This window comes from Barbatula barbatula, assembly GCF_947034865.1.
Source record: "Barbatula barbatula genome assembly, chromosome: 17".
Lineage (NCBI taxonomy): Eukaryota > Metazoa > Chordata > Actinopteri > Cypriniformes > Nemacheilidae > Barbatula > Barbatula barbatula.
Genome location: NC_136780.1, coordinates 8,878,301 through 8,895,800, shown reverse-complemented (window position 1 = coordinate 8,895,800; position 17,500 = coordinate 8,878,301). Strand labels below are relative to the sequence as shown.

The window sequence follows — 17,500 nt, the reverse complement described above, 5'->3', positions numbered from 1 at the left end:
GGATAATATCTATATATATAATACCAGTTAACTGAAAACCTCAAACCGCCTGAATGAAAACTTCCAGCATAGTTTGTTTGTTACGTTTTTTGTAGTATTAGAAACAAATGTATGGTCTCACCACAACAATCAGTTGAACCAAGGTGTTTGCAATAAACTAATGGTAAAAATAGAATAAAAATAAAATAAAAAAGCATGATTTCTATACGTGAAGTCATAAAAACAGCTGGAAAAAAGAACAAACTTATCTTCGTCAACAGGTGGCGCGTGACAGGTAGTCCTCGCCTTAAAACATCAGGTTGAATTCTTAGTAACTTATATTAGTGTTCGATAAACTATATGTACTTGTTAAATGTCATTGTTTTATAGGAGGAATGCGTTACGATTACACAAGGCAATAAAAGAGGAGTTCAACATGTTTTTGACTTGTCATCGTTGGCTGTTACACTGTCTCAGCAGTTGTGATGTAGCTGTTGGACCGGTTTGTAAAGCTTGTTACGCCGCTGGATCATAAAGTCCGCCTGCTTTCGCTTGTGTCTCGGTGGGCTACAAGTGGATTTAATACTTAAGTGGATTTAATGCGTTTAAAGGGCTACATTTTGACAGGCTTTCCGTCGGACGAAACGCGTATAGATGAATTAAACAGGACCGTATTGCAACACACCGAAAGTATGGCCGCGGTGAACCAGACGGAGGTGTATGTTTACGAAAAGGTGCTTATCTTGGTGTCATGTGCGCTTTCGTTTTTTGGATCACTTTTAATCATATGGACGTATGCGATATGGCTCGATCTAAGAACTAAACCGCGTAAACTGCTCGTGTATTTGTCCGTCGCTGACCTGTTGTCCGCGCTCTCGTACTCTTACGGAGTTTGGAGGGATTTTGAGACGGATTCAGTAGACTGCATTACGCAAGGAGCAATTTCCACGTTCGCCAACACGAGCTCATTCTTCTGGACTGTGGCCATTGCCATCTACTTATACATCTTTATAGTGAGGTCCAGCCAGAGACAGGCCGATAACTTGGTGCTGTATTTTCATCTTATCAGGTAACTGAACAAAGTCCTTACAGTGTCAATTTCAATTTTGCGTTAAAAAAACTAGTAGGCTAATTGTTTATGATTTACCTTTATCTTGCCTAGCTGGGTTTTTTTATTTACAGTGCTATTATTTTTGTATTTATGTGCTATACTTACGTGTACAAGAGTATATATAAGAATAAAAGAAGAAAAATATTGCAATATAAATATAAAATTGTTAAATCTATGATTGCCTGAATTAATTATATAATAGTATTTATAGTAATTTGTTTTTATTAACATGTTTAGATTTTATAAAATGACTGTAGATTTCTAAATTTTTGGGCAAAAAATGCATCTCAAAATGCATCAGATTGATGCTTTAAAATGTGGAATCTTTTTAATTTTCTTCCGGGGGGGACATGCCCCCGGATCCCCCTCGAGGGGGAATATCCTTCTCACCTTTTTCACCCCTGACCCGTGTTCATGCCTGATATATGCAATATTTACCCATAATGTATCTATTTTGAATATATATATATGAATGAGAACTCAAATTTACAATAATATTGTTTTTTTTATTGTGCAGTTCAATTAATATCAATCAAACTGCAGTTGGTTTGTTGTTAATTGAGCCATAACTAAAAAAAATACAGCAAACTAACACAATAAAAAACATGATTTTTGAAAACAAATAAAAATGTAGTCATTTTATTTTGGAACCAAACTCTTCATAAAGATCTCATCGGCTTAGTAATCTTTTGATTTTCTGTCTGTTTGTGTCAGTTGGGGTGTTCCCTTCGCCATCACTGTGGCAGCCATCTCTCTGCAGAAGATTGGTTATGATGCCTCCGAGGTGTCTGTTGGCTGGTGTTGGGTAAACATTCAGGCTGAAGACCATGTGCTGTGGATGCTGCTCACAGGAAAAATCTGGGAGTTCATTGCCTATGTCACTTTGCCAATCCTGTACATCCTTATAAAGATACACATTCGCAAAGCAGTAAGTCCACTGTTGCTCTTCACATGCTTTATCTTAGGGTTTAGCAGAGTTTCATAAACTTGAAATAAACATTTATATTACATATACAGTATATGTCCAAATAAATAAAACCACACATTAAAGTTTTGGCATTACTTATATAGGTATATATGATGGAATTAGCCTAATGTGCCTTCTTTCAGTCTTTCCAATTGCAGTTGGATGACTTTGTCAGTCCTGAGGTTTGTTCCAGTTTAAATTCAACAGATACTGCACTGAAATTGGCATAATACATGCAGCAATGCAGATTAAAGGCAAAATTGGAGTGATCTCTTAATTTTTTCTGCAGCTGCATAGATACTACAAGTTAATGATGGCCAGTAATTTGTAACCAAATTGGGAGAGAATTGAACAGCCTGGTTTCTATACTGTACAACTGCTTTACCGTTAAATCAAGTTTATGTGTTATGCAAATGTCAAATTAATACGAAGACATTTTGCCAAAGGAACACATTACATTTTTCCCGAATTTTCTTGCTACGATATAAAAATGCTGCCGTGTCAATGTGATATCTTTTTTATGTCTCTGTGATATCTTTAAGCATGAGGCTCTGTCTGAGTACCGCCCCATCCTGACCAGCACCCCCGTCTCTTACTCGTTGTCTTCAATGGCAGACAGGAAGCTCACCATCATCCCCATCATCTTCATCCTGCTCCGCGTGTGGAGCACCGTCCGCTTCCTGCTCCTGCTAACCGACTCCCCCGCCAGGCAAAACCCAGTGCTGGTGACCTTGCACGTGAGTGCAGGACTCTCAGTCGATTGTGCTCGGTTCCACTTATTTACCCCAAAATGAACTTAATTTACTTCTGTTTGCCTCCTCCGCCATAAGTGTAATGTAGTGTAATGTAGTTTATTTGTGTAATTTATCAATACTCAATTGGATTCTGCAGTCCAGTGGCTCTAATCAAGTGTTCTGTTTTCTCTGTAGGGAATAGGGAACACCTTTCAAGGTGCAGCGAACTGCATAATGTTTGTTCTGCTCACTCCCTCGATTCGATCACGGCTGCTGGCTCTGCTGTGCTGCAGAGGTCATAACAGAGGCTGGAACTCCAACTCGGTGTCCCAGAACAGAACAAGCGCATATACCGCAAATACGCCTTCACAAGCTGAGGAGAACATCAGCCCCTGAACCTTGGAGGACGACGGGGAGTAAGAGTTGCTGTTACTGCATCTATTTGAAGATGCTCAGGAAACACTTGAAAGCTTGATGAAACTGAGGGTGAAAATGTATTCTGATTGGTCATCTGTAACCGAGCCAAAACTGAACCTTCTTGTTTGACCAAGTGCCTAAAGGGATTACTGGGGACTGCGACACATGCACAAAACCTGCAGAGCGACAAACGCACTTTATGTTACTGGTTTAGCTCAGCACTTTAGACGGGAGGCTTTCTGTCTCCGACAGCCACTCAAATCTGTTTTCATATTGCTGCCGCAGATGCTTTGTGTTCATTTAAATAGAAATGTGATCTGTAGCTCAGGGGAAGCGAGGATACAACAATTTATTAGCTAGTGACCAAAATGACAAATGTACTGTGAAGTGTTTTTATCAGAGATTTTTATCTCCCAACAAAAACACATGATAAATACATTATAAAGATGCCTTTTAAAACAGATTTCTTTATATTTACAAGGTTTATGTGATCAATATTTAAAAACATGATTTATATGTATGTGTACTGTTTTTATCTATGCATGTAGGCTATAGTGAGTCTTCCCTTTATACGAGCAGACGCATTCTTTGTCATATAGCTTACAGTGTGTACTGTATAATATATGATCTGTATTTTCTTTGTAAAATACCAATGACAGAGTTTCATGTCCAGATTCAGAACACAAGCCACAACATGTACTTTTGTTCACAATGCCTTTGAAAACCAGCAGGAAGTGAAAAGGGGGGAAGGAGTGTTTTTTATTATTGCACTTATGTCTATGTTTGGCACTTCATGCACACAGTTGTTTTACCAACATATTTTATTTCAATAAAGTGATTTATATCCATTTTTGGGTGATTTCCGATTCAAAATATTGCATCACCAACATGTAGATGTGCGTTACGGATGATAATGTCTGAATGATCATGACCTTTAGTCCACCTAGTAAATTATTCAAGTATTGGTCCAGTATATGGCCTAATCCATGGCATGTAAATGCAGATGCGTCATGGCATCGGCTTATATACATTTAAAATGAGCTGAGTCTCTGTAAATATTTGATAATGCATGCATTGTAACCGACTCGATCTACACCAGTTTCACAAAGTGAGACTTCTCCATTGCCTTTGCACGATGTCAGGTCTGCTTTCAGTTTGTAAGAAGAGGAACCATCCTGATAAAATCTAGTAAAGGGTGCAGGACAAACACAATCGTAAATCTTTTTTTTGGTGTGTTTACCTATAAGAGAAGACGTAACAGCGCTGGTTATATACTGTGGGCTATCACTGACCCTGAGGCAGCATCAGTTGACAAACTGATCTTATGACTCCCTTCTAACAACAGTTTATTGAGGGGGAGGTAAATAAATGGCTCGACAGTCGGCTTGGAAACATTTGTCATTATCTTTCCTGTAGCTCAGTGGTAAGAGCATTGCGTTAACAACGCAAGGTTGTGGGTTTGATCCCAGGGGATTGCAGATACCTAAGTAAAATGTATAGGATAATGCTATGTAAGTCGCTTTGGATAAAAGCGTCTGCCAAATGCCTAAATGTAAATGTAAATCTTTGGTGTAAAGACAAATTCTGTACTGTGTTTAACAGGCTGGAACAGACAATCTCTTGATCTATTTCGGTGTATTTTTTGGCTTGTCACTCAGATTGTCATCTTATCAACAGAAGTGTTTTATTAGCAAGATACTATTTGCCAATTAATTCACGAAAGATTGATTTACAGGACATTAATTGCATCCACATTTCCTCAAGGGCTTTTTGCAAGTGAATGGAATCTGCATCTCAAGTACATTTTCTGACATATGTTATATAAATATACATATGCATATGTACTTCTTTTACTACTTAAAGCCTTTAATTCCAATGTACATCAGTATCTATATTAGGTTATGTTAGACCACAGAGTACATCGGTGTATGCAATGACTGCAGAGCACAACCACCTAAATTAGAGCTTTGAAACCTGCACAGATCTGACAGCGTGGACACAAACCCCAGCGGGGTGTTCAGCCCTCGACCTGCTGAAATAAACAGCTGAGGATCTCTGTTTAGCTTGATGAGGTACAATCAATTTGATTAATGAGTTGCTGAAGGAGGAATAAGATTGGGAAAAACTGCAGTGCTGCACTGCAGGGAGGACTGGATGATAGTCGGACAGAGACCCCTACTGTCCATGTCATGGTGATCAGGTGCATTTTTAACACAGCTTTATTCTGAAATGTGGCCTTTTTGGTTATTTTTAAAGAATATATGTAAGAATATAGATACTTACGTTAATGTTTCCCTTTTTGGAATTTGATTGAAGATTTCATTAATGATGGTTGATATAGGCTTGTTTAGATATATTAGTGTGATCATGGTTGTATAGAGTCCCAGCTTGTAGAAAAGATGAAGAGGAAAGTTATGAATTTTAATTTATTTTTACTTATCAATATTATAAATACATTAGCTGTATTTAAAAATTAAATTATAAATACAACCTATGTGAAAATTTACCATCAGTATATATGCACCACTTGACATAAAAATGTACAAGAATACTGGTCTCAAACGTGGAGAAATATCTTATTCATTTAGTGCACAAAATTGTGCAGATTGTATTCACTAATTTTACTAACTCTATGTATGGATGAGTGTTACTGAAATAATTGATACTTGACTACAATATTTCTTTTCTGAACATGACATTGAATCATTATTCAATTACAAATCAAGCATTTTTTTGTTCTGTATAGGAGTTGATAGGTTACTTTAGCACAGTGCTACTAACAGTATCCACTATTATTTTCATAACTCGGGTGTGAACCGGTGATCAATGGGATCTTAATTAAAAAATATGCTAATATGATGGGTGATGCATACCCAATGGTGTATGAAGGTCTCCTGGAGGACAGTGATAACCTGAAAACATCCCATTAAATAATATATTAATTAAATCTACAAACGCTTTTCAACGAACTCTTCTGTATTTCATATTGATTCACAATTTACCGAAGTGTGAGTGGTTTATTTTTAGTAGACAAAAGCTTAAAACACTTCCCACCTATAGAGGGCGCAAATGATCTTTGTATTCACAACTATAAAACCACAAAATCATCCGAGTTGTAATCTTTACAATTGCGTGGAAAGAGAGTGCAAACTGTTATAAAAAGGCACTAAAAGCAGCACCTCCGTTACCTCATAGAAGCTAACAAAAAATCCAAGGTTTTTATTTAGCACATTTGCTAAATTCACAAATAAACAGACATCACCTGACCTGGTTATTCCGCCGCAGTTTGGTAGCAATGAATTCATGAAATTTTGTGCAGATAAAATCGAAAACATAAGAGACAAAATAGTAAAAACTCCACCTTCAAGTCTGTCCTATGAATTAGCACCAACCATCGCCCCAAAATAAATTTTACAGTGTTTTTCACCAATGAAACAGGAAGATTTAATTAAACTAACTGCAACATCTAAACCTACAACTTGCTTATTAGACCACATACCAACTAAATTATTAAAAGAGTTACTACCCGTTGCAATTGAGCACATTTATTACATTATCAACTCCTCAATAAATCTAGGCCATGTCCCAGGACCCTTTAACCTGACCGTCATTAAGCCTCTTATCACAAAACCAAATTAAGACCCCATAAACTAGGAAACTATAGACCGATTTCAAATCTCCCTTTCCTGTCTAAGATACTAGAAAAAGTAGTGTCCACTCAGTTATGATGAATCATAGTTATCATAGTACTGAAACTGCTCTCATTAAAATTACAAACAACCTACTAATTGCACCAGATAAAGGTAACATCTCACTCCTAGTCGTGCTTGACCTTAGTGCTGCGTTCAATTCTGTAGACCATAACATGCTTCTAGATCGTTTACATCTTATACCGGTAGTCAGGGTCAGGCATAAATTTCTCCATTTAAATGGGGAATCCTCAAATCTAACGAAAGTAAATTATGGATTACCTCAGGGATCGGTTTTAGGACCCTTTCTATTCTCCATATTCATGCTGCCCCTTGGAAACATTATTAAAAAACATGGAATTAGCTTCCACTGTTATGCAGATGATACTCATCTATATATTTGATCAAGACCAGATTATTCCTTCCAGCTACCCAAATTGGCAGAGTGCGTCGAAGATATAAAATATTGGATGACTTGTAATTTCCTTCCGTTACCTTCTAATAAAACAGAAATATTACTTATCGGATCAAAGACACGTGCGCAGAATATTTCAGATTATAACCTGCAAATTGAAGGCTGCACTGTTACTCCAACAAATAAAACTTACAAATGTAAATATTTTTGGGTTAATTCATAACTACCTCACCAGTGCCAGCAGCAGACATGGTTACTTTGTTTATTTTTGCCTAGTTATATGACTATATATTGCTTAGAATCGAACAACTAACACCTTGGTTATCAGGGTTGGATCCAAAGTCCAGGGTACAATATAAATAAATATTAACACATTTTGACAGTCAGTCTTTTTTCACAAAAGTTTTCTAACTATTTATGTGGGTTTAAAGCATGGAGAAAGAGATAAAAGTACAGATTGTTGAGAGGAAGGGGGTGAGTAGCCTACTTATACATTTTTCTATCGCAAAATAAAGTACTTATAAATTCCGTTCTTTCTATTTTCGTTTTGTAAACAGCAACCTTCACCTTTGGTCACTTGCAATATACTGTAGAGCTTTTTGTATGTTGCTCTGTTTTAAATCAGAAATGTTAGTAGAATTTTTTTATTTTTAAATGTCTTGCTATTATTTTACAGAAGTTGACACTGGTCTTGGCTTTAGCTTCTTTGATCTCTGCATTTGGTTCCTCTTTTCAATATGGCTACAATGTTGCTGTAATAAACTCACCTGCCCAGGTACTGACTTTATACATTTTTCTAATCTATTAATTTTTTGTACAATAACTGATTTAAATAGTCTGAAATGTTATTCTCTGAAAAATAGGACATGCAGATGTTCTACACCCAAATATACGAGGATCGGTACGGTCCAATGACAGACAACCTTCTGACGCTCCTGTGGTCCGTAACAGTCTCCATGTACCCACTCGGGGGGTTTTTTGGGTCTCTCATGGTGGCGCCACTGGTGAACAAATTAGGACGGTAATTTTACAGAAAGTAGATTTGTTTATAAGCTGTATAGGGCCATTATGTTTACACATTTGTTGACATTTTCCATTATAGAAAAGGAACCCTTCTGTTCAACAACATCTTCTCTATCGTTCCTGCTGTAATGATGGGTGTGAGTGAAGTGGTGAGGTCTTTTGAAATCATCATTGTGGCACGCTTTCTAGTAGGCATCTGTGCAGGTCAGTAGAACTTTTCACCCATCAGACAGTATGGATCATGTGTTATCATGTTTTTGTGCTCCAGTGTGCTTTTCTCCACTGTAGGCCTATCCTCTAATGTAGTCCCCATGTATTTGGGCGAGCTCTCACCCAAAAATTTCAGGGGTGCTATTGGGATCGTGCCTCAGCTCTTCATCACTATTGGCATCCTGACTGCCCAGGTGTTTGGCATTCGCAGTATCCTGGGCCACAAAGAAGGTAACATTGTTTGAGTTTGAATCATTTGTGAGCTGCTGAATTATCTGTATTTAACTAAGATTAGATACTAATATTCAGCTGTAATACAGTTTACTAATGTATAGATTTTAGATGCACTCTTTTGTCGATGGTGCTGATGTGTAATGTTCTCTCTTCAGGCTGGACCATCATGTTGGGTCTCACGGGGATTCCAGCTGTCATTGAACTGCTGCTTCTGCCCTTCTTCCCAGAGAGTCCACGCTACATGCTCATACAGAAGGGGGATGAAAAAACTGCCAGGAAAGGTACAGAAGGAGATATTTCGGTTGACTGTAAAAACACAAAAAGAAAACCCATTCTCACTGCAGAGGTGAACCAACAATGAGCATTAAGACTGCAGCAGATTTGTAAATGAGAATATTTAGCATACATATAGGTGTAAAGAGGTCATGTAAACATTATGATGAACACAAAAACACGTCTCTTTAATTATATTGTAGCTAAATTTAACTGGTTACTTTACACATTAACAAGAGATAGTGTAGCTAACTCTAACTAGTGCGTTACACATCAACATAAGATACAGATACATATGTTATTAGTTTTATGTGATGTGTTTTGATCTACATGCTTCATAAGCACAAACACTTTGATGTGTTCTGGTTGTTTGTAGCGCTGCAGCAGCTGCGAGGTTGGGAGGATGTGGATGAGGAACTGTGTGAGATGCACGTTGAGGATCAGTCGGAGCGAGCAGAAGGCCGGCAGTCTGTGCTCAACCTCCTCACCTTCCGCTCACTGCGTTGGCAGCTGCTGTCTATCGTCGTCATGAACATGGGTCAACAGTTGTCAGGCGTCAATGCCGTGAGCACAGCTTTGAAACCAGAAATTTACGCTAGTTCATTTCAAATCAGTTTTCTGAAACCTTCAAAAGAATTTAACATAAGTTGCCGTTTGCACTCATTTAACTTGCATTTCTGTCAATAGATCCTCCATAAAAAAAAAGTACACACTGGACATTTAAGTGTACATGTCACAATAGGTTTCAAATACGTTTGGTTTGACTGAATCCCATATCCCATATTCAGATATATTACTATGCTGACAGCATCTTTAGATCAGCTGGAGTGAGGGAAGATCACGTTCAGTATGTGACGGTCGGAACAGGAGCTGTGAATGTTTTCATGACAGTAGCAGCTGTAAGAATCTTAATGTATCATATTAATTGTTATGACACTGAAAAACTTGATACTGATGTATATAAACGTGTCTGTAGGTGTTTATTGTTGAGAAATCGGGCAGAAAGCTGTTGCTACTGATTGGTTTTGGCATATGCTGTGCAGCCTGTATACTTCTGACCATTGCTCTTCACTTTCAGGTATAAGTGTACACATATTCAAACCCAGGTATAAAAGATTAAGCCCAGAGCATAACATTATGAATAATAACTAAAAGAGTCGTTTTGGCATGCCCTTTTAATTCTTGTTCACTTTAAATACAGTGAGTGTTTACAATCTATCTCGATTCACAAATTTTGACTGTGAGGTCAATGTGAAATGTAATTCTATTAGCATGGCAGGTGTACCTTACAATAACTATTTTCAATGTTTCACCCCCAGACAAAACTAGATTGGATGTCATATGTCAGCATCACTTGTGTCATTGTTTACGTCATCGGACATGCTATTGGCCCAAGTGAGTTCACTACATCAGTCAGTTTGCTCGCTACATCTCAATGGATTCACTCTCTCCTCCTCCGCCTGTTTTATTCCTTTGTGGGGAATGACAATAGATTTTTCCTGCAGTTCAGAGATTTTACATTGAAATGCTAGAGTGAGCACAAGTTTTGCTTTAAAGTGGCTGTAAAACGGATTGTAAAAGCAGCACTGTAGTTCAAGCAATCTTTTCTCTCCTATAAAAAACCGTGAAGGTGTATGATGATAGAATTTCTGGTTTTGACGGGTTGTTTTCTCTTTACAGGTCCTATTCCTTGTGTAATCACCACTGAAATGTTCCGGCAGTCATCTAGACCGCCGGCTTTCATGGTGGCTGGCTCCGTTCACTGGCTTTCAAACTTCACAGTTGGCCTGGTCTTTCCCTTTCTAGAGGTCAGAGTTCAAACAAAGCACTGATAAATATTTATAGTACTGCAGTGTATTGGAATCAGTGTACATATTTGGTGTTCGGAAGGTCATCTTCTTTATAAAACCTGCAGAATCTTCAAAGCACATGAAAGTGCTTGAAGGCAAAAATGTGTTCCTTATAGTTTCTGTGTATCTACAGAGGGGTCTGGGTGAATACAGCTTCATCATTTTTGCCTGCATCTGTCTTGCCACACTTATCTACATTTGGTTGGTCCTCCCAGAGACCAAAAACAAGACCTTCCTGGAGATCAGCAAGCTTTTTGCTCAGAGAAACAAGGTGGAGATTGTAGCGGAGGCTGAAGATTCAGAGATTAATGAAATGGGAGCAAAAAGCGATGAACAGGAAATTAAGAGCACATTCCTCTGAAGGCTGATTGAAGTAATTAAAATTCAGATTAAACGTTTATTTAAATATAATATACAATCAAACCAAAAATGATTCAGACATTTTTTTTAATTTTATGGTGCAGGACACTGTAGTTGATTTATGTAAGTGAGGATAGAAAAATAATGTAAACTGTCATATTATACCCAAAAAATCTTTATATAGTGGGCAACCAGTAAAATTGATAAACTTTGGGACCAAATTGTTCAGACACTTTCACCATGTCTACACTGGACGCGACCGTCGCGATGCGACACAACAAAATACATTATAAACACATTAGAACCCATTATCATAAAAATAATTCTCCACTCTGGATGCGGGCGGCACGGTTTTGACAAACCCATGCCGGATTCACACGAGCGGTGGAATTGCACGGCAGCCGCCTTTAAGCAGATGTGGGTGCCAGTGTGAATCCACCATGACAGGCAGGTTGTCGTATCACGTTGCGCCGATCGTTTCCAGTGTAGACACGGTGTTTGGCATGTTTTGATTTAGTGTTATTTTTCTTTAATTGCTAATGTGACCTTTTTACACCACAGACTGAACAAAAATGAAGCAGTGCTTGGTAATTGGTTGCCCTAAATTGGTATTATCAAATTGTGTTCTTATACTGTAAATAGTGAATTCTTAAAAACTGAAAATAATTTTGATCTTTGATCTTAATATTTTTCTGTGGCTGTGTGTGTGTATTATTTGATGTAATATATTTCATAATATTTGATTACATTTTGTATTTTTACGGGGTATAAAACATCAAACGCAATTAACAATCTAAATTGTTTATTTAAATGTTTTAGATATGGTTCACATTGTTTGTTACAATACATTGAAATGAAATACGTTGAAAATGCAGAGCAAATAAAATATAATATTTGATCTTTCCCTGCGACAGAATACAGTACAAGTTAGCAAAGCAAGTCACGCTGATATTGACAGTCGTTTCAAACCGTTCAGAATGTGTTGAGCAGTGGCGTTCTCTCTCAGTGGCAAACCTGCTCGGCATACAGATGAACTCCTCCATACAGACTGAGCGGTGTAATACCCCAACTCAAAACATTCCCTTTCACCTTTGCATTTCTGCACGACATTTGCTCTCCGATCTCTTCCGCAGTGAGCACATAATCCCACACGTTTACATCCGTCATGTAACCTACGAAAGAATCTGTAGCCGAGATCCCTAAAAAGCCATCCTGGTCCTTTCCCAAAATAAGGGTTCCTCCAGGTGGAATGGTATAACTTGTCTTGATATATCGCTCTTCACCCAATAGTCCGTTCACCCACAGCTCAGCCCCTCCGGTATGTGAGGCCCAGGTGAAGCAATAGTTTGTCCAGTCACGGGATTGGCGGTCCAAGGGTAAATTAACAAACTCATCGCCGATCCAAAGACCCACTTCAAATCCCAAGCTGATCATGAGTTCGTTGTCGTTGCGTGAGGTGGAGTAGGACAGCACGGTCAGGTCGTTTGCGGGGGGCGTACGGACGTTCATGCAGACTGTGAAGGACTGAAGGGTCATGGGTTGGGTCAAGTTCACCAGGGCGTAACTCTCCAAATTCTTTTCTTGGAAGTAAAGGACCAGCGGGGATAGAGTTTGCGAGTCTTGGAAAAGGTAACAAATTTATAACAGAATATATTACATTTAAAATAAAAATGTTTGACAAATTTTAAAATAATAAAAAACACACTCACCCATGGCTGGAGACAGTGGCCCTTAAAAGTAAACATCAATGCATGTCAAATTTAGTTTGCATACAAAGACAGCTTATGTTATTTGACAAAAATTTTATTTGAGGATGTATTAGTTAATGTTTACATTATAATACATTATAATATGAGATAAAACTTTTTTTAAATCAAATATATTACACACTTCCTCTTTATTAGCCTGCTATGTCGCAAGAAAAGTCTTGACATGTTTATACCTGGAAGCATTTTTTTGTCCAGCGACACAATGAGATTCTCTATCTTTTTAAGCTTAGTCTCAATCTCCTCCTGACGGCAAAGTCCTGCACAAATCAAAAGAGACGGAGAACATGCTCAGGCACCTCACACCTGACACTTAATATTTATCAGAACAGCTGGAGATCTGCCCTCACCTCCTTTGCCCAGACGTGGGAGGAACGAGGACTCCACCACTCTTTCATTCAGAGGCTGAGCCATACGGTAGTCGTTCCACAGGGTTTTGTTTTCATGGTCCATTAACGTGCTCTCTAATTTCCTGATCTAAAGTTCATCGCATTCAAAGTTAAGGGAAGTGAGATAGAACACAAATGCTTGTGGACTTTTATAAGGGGGAAAGGGAGGACGCACCTGATTGTGGGAGAGGGTGATGGGGGTATCAAACACAGTCCACAGAATGCTTTCATGGCATGGAGGTGTAGTGAGAGAACCCTGATATCTGAAAAAGTGGTTGAGGTTTTCTGGGAGCATGGAGCGCACTTTAAGGTCAGAGATGTTCATGGACTGGTCTGTAAAAGCAAAAGAAAAAACACCTTACAAATGGCAAAGAGTAAATATAGGAACAATAATCAGTCATTTTGTTGACGGTGTTGTTCACCCAAAAATGTCCATGATGTCATTGTTTATTCACCCTCTTGTCATTTCAAACCTGTATGACTTTCTTTCTTCCACAGAACACAAAAGGGGATATTAAAAAGAGAAATAGCTGTGCCCATTGCCTTGCATTAGTTTTGTGCCCATACAATATACAAGTGAATGGGTAGCGCTGTTGTTCGGTTACCAACATTTGACAAAAGATCTACTTTTGTGTTCTGCAGAAGAAAGAAATGTATACAGGTTTGAAATGACAAGACTGAATTTTCATTTTAAAGGGAACTATACCTTTACCTTAATAAAACCGATTCCTTTAAATGTTTTAAGCATTGCGAGGTTTCGGAAATGTTGTCAATATGCAGATTTTCAGAATTAAGGAATTTAAAGTGGAGATGAAAATTTACAATTTCTCAAGAAACTGAGTAAAGAGGAACTCTAAATGATTAAATAAGTTCAGTTACTTTAATTTTAACAGTGAATGGGAAAACAAGTGCAAAGATGTTACATAAAAATACATTTTATTAAATTAAGTGCTGTAGAGACGTTTAACACAGATGTTTTACATTACCTGCATACTTGACTTTTGCTAGGTTTGCAATAAAATCACTGTAGTATGTATTCTCAAAATGCCCATCCTGAAAACAAAGCATGTATGTGAAATGTATTACTATAGGCAATGCTTATACACAAGAACGTATATAAAGAGTACTTAACAATGCTTTAAAAAACACACAATGCCACAGAGTTGAAATTTGTTTTGTTATTAAACTACTGTGCTGTTATAGGTAGCTATTGAACTATATGCATGTGCAACTGATTGCGCCATTTTCAGATAAAACCTCATACACAGGTTTTATGAATACACTATTGATGAAGCCCTGCTCTATCCCAAGCAATTGCAAAGTGGCATATTTAAATTAAACTATATATGACAGCATAGCAGAATGCCTGTGGGTGTGTTACTAAAGCACATGGGCAATAAGAGCACAATGCCAATGAAAGCTTATGGCCTTTGCAATTTTGTGGCATCAGAATTTTTCCCAGTGAAAAAAAAAACACAATGGTCTGATCAATTAACCCATTTAGTTCAGAGAAATGCGGATGTAGTTCACTCATGCTACATGCTTCAGGCAACATGGGGTCATTGGTCCTGGCCCAGCTCCTAAAAGACCTCATAGTGATAACACAAATAACACTCACAGAGACTCTTTTAGATTTGCATATCATTTTTCTTTCTTCGAAAATATAGCTTTGTGGTTATTGGTGGGTCGTTTTTAATCTCACGAAAACATTTGTATATTTTGGAGTACACTTCCCCTTGACAGTCATCTTACCTCATAGAAAAATGCTAAAACTGCTAGACCATCTGGTTTATCTTTGGCTTCATTGAAGCTGCTGTATTTATCAGAGTTGTAGTGGACGATATGCAGCTGTGACAGAGAAGTCATACAGGAACATATGAGTTATGCAATGTTAGTTGTGTAATGTGTGGTCTGAAACAGCCTACCACAGATCTTACATGTCTTCTGTATTGCTACAGGGAGGATTTCTGTTTTGAGAGATTCTCAAATACAAAAATTCTACATATAACAGGGTATATCAATAATAATAATAGTATATAATTGAATAGTTTATGCAAAAAGTAAACTCCATTTTTTTTACATGTACACATATGTTTTTAATTTTAGCATGTTTTTGTTGTGTTAGTTAGCTTTATTTTCTCTTTTTTCTTACTCCTTATTCTTACTTCTGCCATATAGCGGATGCCATCCACTGTATGCTCTGATCCACTTGCTTCCATGTCCCAGCCTCCCCAGTGCAGATGCATTTGGACAGCAGTGTAGCGCCCTGGAAGTCCCTTGGTGATCATCATTGTGTCTGGCAGCTGAATTTCCACTGCAAAACACAAACAAGAAATATTCACGGAGAGAAAACGAACCTAGCCTGTAAAGATCACATTAAATCAGCTGGAGGAAAGTACGCATACGCAGATAGATGCTGGACATTTGATATACTCTGTGTATTTTTGCACGTTTATTGAAATGTTTCAGCAACTTTTTGTCACTAGAGGACGACAAAGCGGGACAAAACGGAAGCAAGGCTCTAAACGCACATCGTTTTTTAAACATTTAAAGGTGTAAATCTCATCCTGAAAGGTTAAATCTAAATATAGGCCTACTTACCTGAATGTCCGTTGTTTGTCATGGCGAACTGACCGTGCATCGCATCATAACCAGACAGCTCGAGCTGCAGCATTCGCGGATTATAACGAACTTTTCGCCGCTGTATGTCAATTGGAGACTGTTGACTTTTGCCGCATTCGGGAAAACTTTCTGCCCAGTGTTTCTGATCCAGTTCTCCTTCTGTACAACAGTATAACACACTTATATGAGCCACATGCAAACGGCTTCGTGAAAAGAAGAAGAGAAACCCGACCCGCAATTGCTGCTTTACATGTGTTTTACATATTTTGCTGCAACTGTTAAATGAATGAAAACTGCAAAATGTAATTCTTTACGTTTTAGTTTTTTGTTTTGTTACCTTGGTGTAAAAATAAATGTTTATGTATTTGTATTAATAATAAAAAAACGGTTTTACTTTTTACTTTTTTACCTGACAAACGGGCTCATCCTTACAAACTTATTGTGCGTAACAGAACTCGCAAAGGAAGACTATATGTCAATGTTATTTTAGTTTTTAGTTTGATTTCTATAAATATAAAAAAAACACTTGCCTAAGTATGTCCACTTCGCTCCATCTATTCCAGCCGATGCAAAATTCACAAAAGTAGCATATAAGAGCACTTGAAAGAGCTCCATGCTGACAACAAGCCCACACTGTGAGTCTGAATGTATTCGCAGGGTTGTAAAGAGGTGCTGAGTGTCACATCAATTCAACGGTTTACACCCAGAATGCCAAAGGCGTGTAGTAACATGGTCATTTACAGAAGGTTTGACGTATTGGCGTTTGTTGGAGTTGCAATGGCTGGGTCTCAATACCAACAGGACTGTTTGTTCAGTACCTCTCAAACTCCCTTTTCCTTGTTTTGTTTTCGAGAGATAATCCAGACCCTTCTTTGTAAATAGTTATTCCTTTTTGTTCATGTGTTGATCAATGAGTCACTTTGTGAAAGCTTTTACCCCACTGCATTGTCAAACAAATCCAGACGAAGTGCTCATGCTCATAATGTTTTTTCTTTATTTATGAAGATTTGTTATGTATCAGTAAGATTGAAAAAAATACTTTTGAACACTTGCCAATCCATGCTGTGAAATCTTGTATTATTGCAATATTTCCTGGTAATAACAACCTGTTTCAGGAAATAATGATAATTACATGAATCATTTGGTATTGGCATGAATAAGGACATCAAATATCCCAGATATACACAATAATTGAAAAAAAGAACATGGGAACAAACTAAGCCAACTTGTTATGTCAAGTTTGATTGTTCACCAAAAATGTTTTTACTCACGCTCTTGTCACTTCAAACCTGTATGACTTTATTCCTTCCACTAAACACAAAAGAAGATATTTTGAAGAATGTTGTTTACCTGCAACTGTTTACTTCCATAGAAACAGTGAATGGGTGTTTGGCGCCGTTCGGTTTCCAACTTCCTTTAAAATATATTTTGTGTTCGGTGGAAGAAAGAAATTCATAAAAT

General features: G+C 37.7%; 3 protein-coding genes across 4 annotated transcripts; 2 read left to right on the top strand and 1 right to left on the bottom strand.

Annotated features, from left to right (window-relative positions):
• The first annotated feature begins 203 nt into the window (after positions 1–203).
• On the top strand, positions 204–4,056 carry gpr157 (G protein-coupled receptor 157). Of its 2 annotated transcripts, XM_079477897.1 has the most exons (5): positions 205–274; positions 370–1,048; positions 1,805–2,018; positions 2,600–2,794; positions 2,987–4,056. In XM_079477897.1, the coding sequence occupies exons 2-5, from the start codon at positions 579–581 to the stop codon at positions 3,185–3,187; spliced, it is 1,080 nt and encodes a 359-aa protein (XP_079334023.1). In that variant the 5' UTR covers positions 205–274; positions 370–578; the 3' UTR covers positions 3,188–4,056. The 2 variants fall into 2 exon arrangements, with proteins under 2 accessions (XP_079334022.1, XP_079334023.1); XM_079477896.1 differs by having other exon boundaries at positions 204–1,048.
• A 3,593-nt stretch (positions 4,057–7,649) lies between these two features.
• On the top strand, positions 7,650–12,165 carry slc2a5 (solute carrier family 2 member 5). The gene is made up of 12 exons (XM_079477894.1): positions 7,650–7,786; positions 7,989–8,087; positions 8,176–8,333; positions 8,415–8,539; positions 8,624–8,776; positions 8,935–9,060; positions 9,429–9,616; positions 9,841–9,951; positions 10,029–10,130; positions 10,372–10,447; positions 10,733–10,860; positions 11,036–12,165. The coding sequence occupies exons 1-12, from the start codon at positions 7,745–7,747 to the stop codon at positions 11,261–11,263; spliced, it is 1,536 nt and encodes a 511-aa protein (XP_079334020.1). The 5' UTR covers positions 7,650–7,744; the 3' UTR covers positions 11,264–12,165.
• ca6 (carbonic anhydrase VI) lies at positions 12,050–17,010 on the bottom strand. The gene is made up of 10 exons (XM_079477893.1): positions 16,570–17,010; positions 16,019–16,198; positions 15,583–15,731; positions 15,170–15,265; positions 14,404–14,470; positions 13,593–13,750; positions 13,379–13,505; positions 13,205–13,288; positions 12,972–12,992; positions 12,050–12,881 (listed from the first exon to the last, which is right to left on the bottom strand). The coding sequence occupies exons 1-10, from the start codon at positions 16,652–16,654 to the stop codon at positions 12,265–12,267; spliced, it is 1,584 nt and encodes a 527-aa protein (XP_079334019.1). The 5' UTR covers positions 16,655–17,010; the 3' UTR covers positions 12,050–12,264.
• Between the last annotated feature and the right edge of the window lie 490 nt (positions 17,011–17,500).

What these genes read in the sequence shown, in the direction of transcription:
- gpr157 (XM_079477896.1), top strand. Translation starts at nt 579, where the DNA reads ATGCGTTTAAAGGGCTACATTTTGACAGGCTTTCCGTCGGACGAAACG. An exon ending in AGATACACATTCGCAAAGCA is followed by an intron (nt 2,019 to 2,599) that starts GTAAGTCCACTG and finishes GATATCTTTAAG; the next exon opens with CATGAGGCTCTGTCTGAGTA. An exon ending in CAGTGCTGGTGACCTTGCAC is followed by an intron (nt 2,795 to 2,986) that starts GTGAGTGCAGGA and finishes TTTTCTCTGTAG; the next exon opens with GGAATAGGGAACACCTTTCA.
- slc2a5 (XM_079477894.1), top strand. Translation starts at nt 7,745, where the DNA reads ATGGAGAAAGAGATAAAAGTACAGATTGTTGAGAGGAAGGGG. An exon ending in TATCCTGGGCCACAAAGAAG is followed by an intron (nt 8,777 to 8,934) that starts GTAACATTGTTT and finishes TTCTCTCTTCAG; the next exon opens with GCTGGACCATCATGTTGGGT. An exon ending in CGGACATGCTATTGGCCCAA is followed by an intron (nt 10,448 to 10,732) that starts GTGAGTTCACTA and finishes TTCTCTTTACAG; the next exon opens with GTCCTATTCCTTGTGTAATC.
- ca6 (XM_079477893.1), bottom strand. Translation starts at nt 16,654, where the DNA reads ATGGAGCTCTTTCAAGTGCTCTTATATGCTACTTTTGTGAATTTTGCA. An exon ending in GACAAACAACGGACATTCAG is followed by an intron (nt 15,732 to 16,018) that starts GTAAGTAGGCCT and finishes TGTGTTTTGCAG; the next exon opens with TGGAAATTCAGCTGCCAGAC. An exon ending in TTTTAGCATTTTTCTATGAG is followed by an intron (nt 14,471 to 15,169) that starts GTAAGATGACTG and finishes CTTTGTTTTCAG; the next exon opens with GATGGGCATTTTGAGAATAC.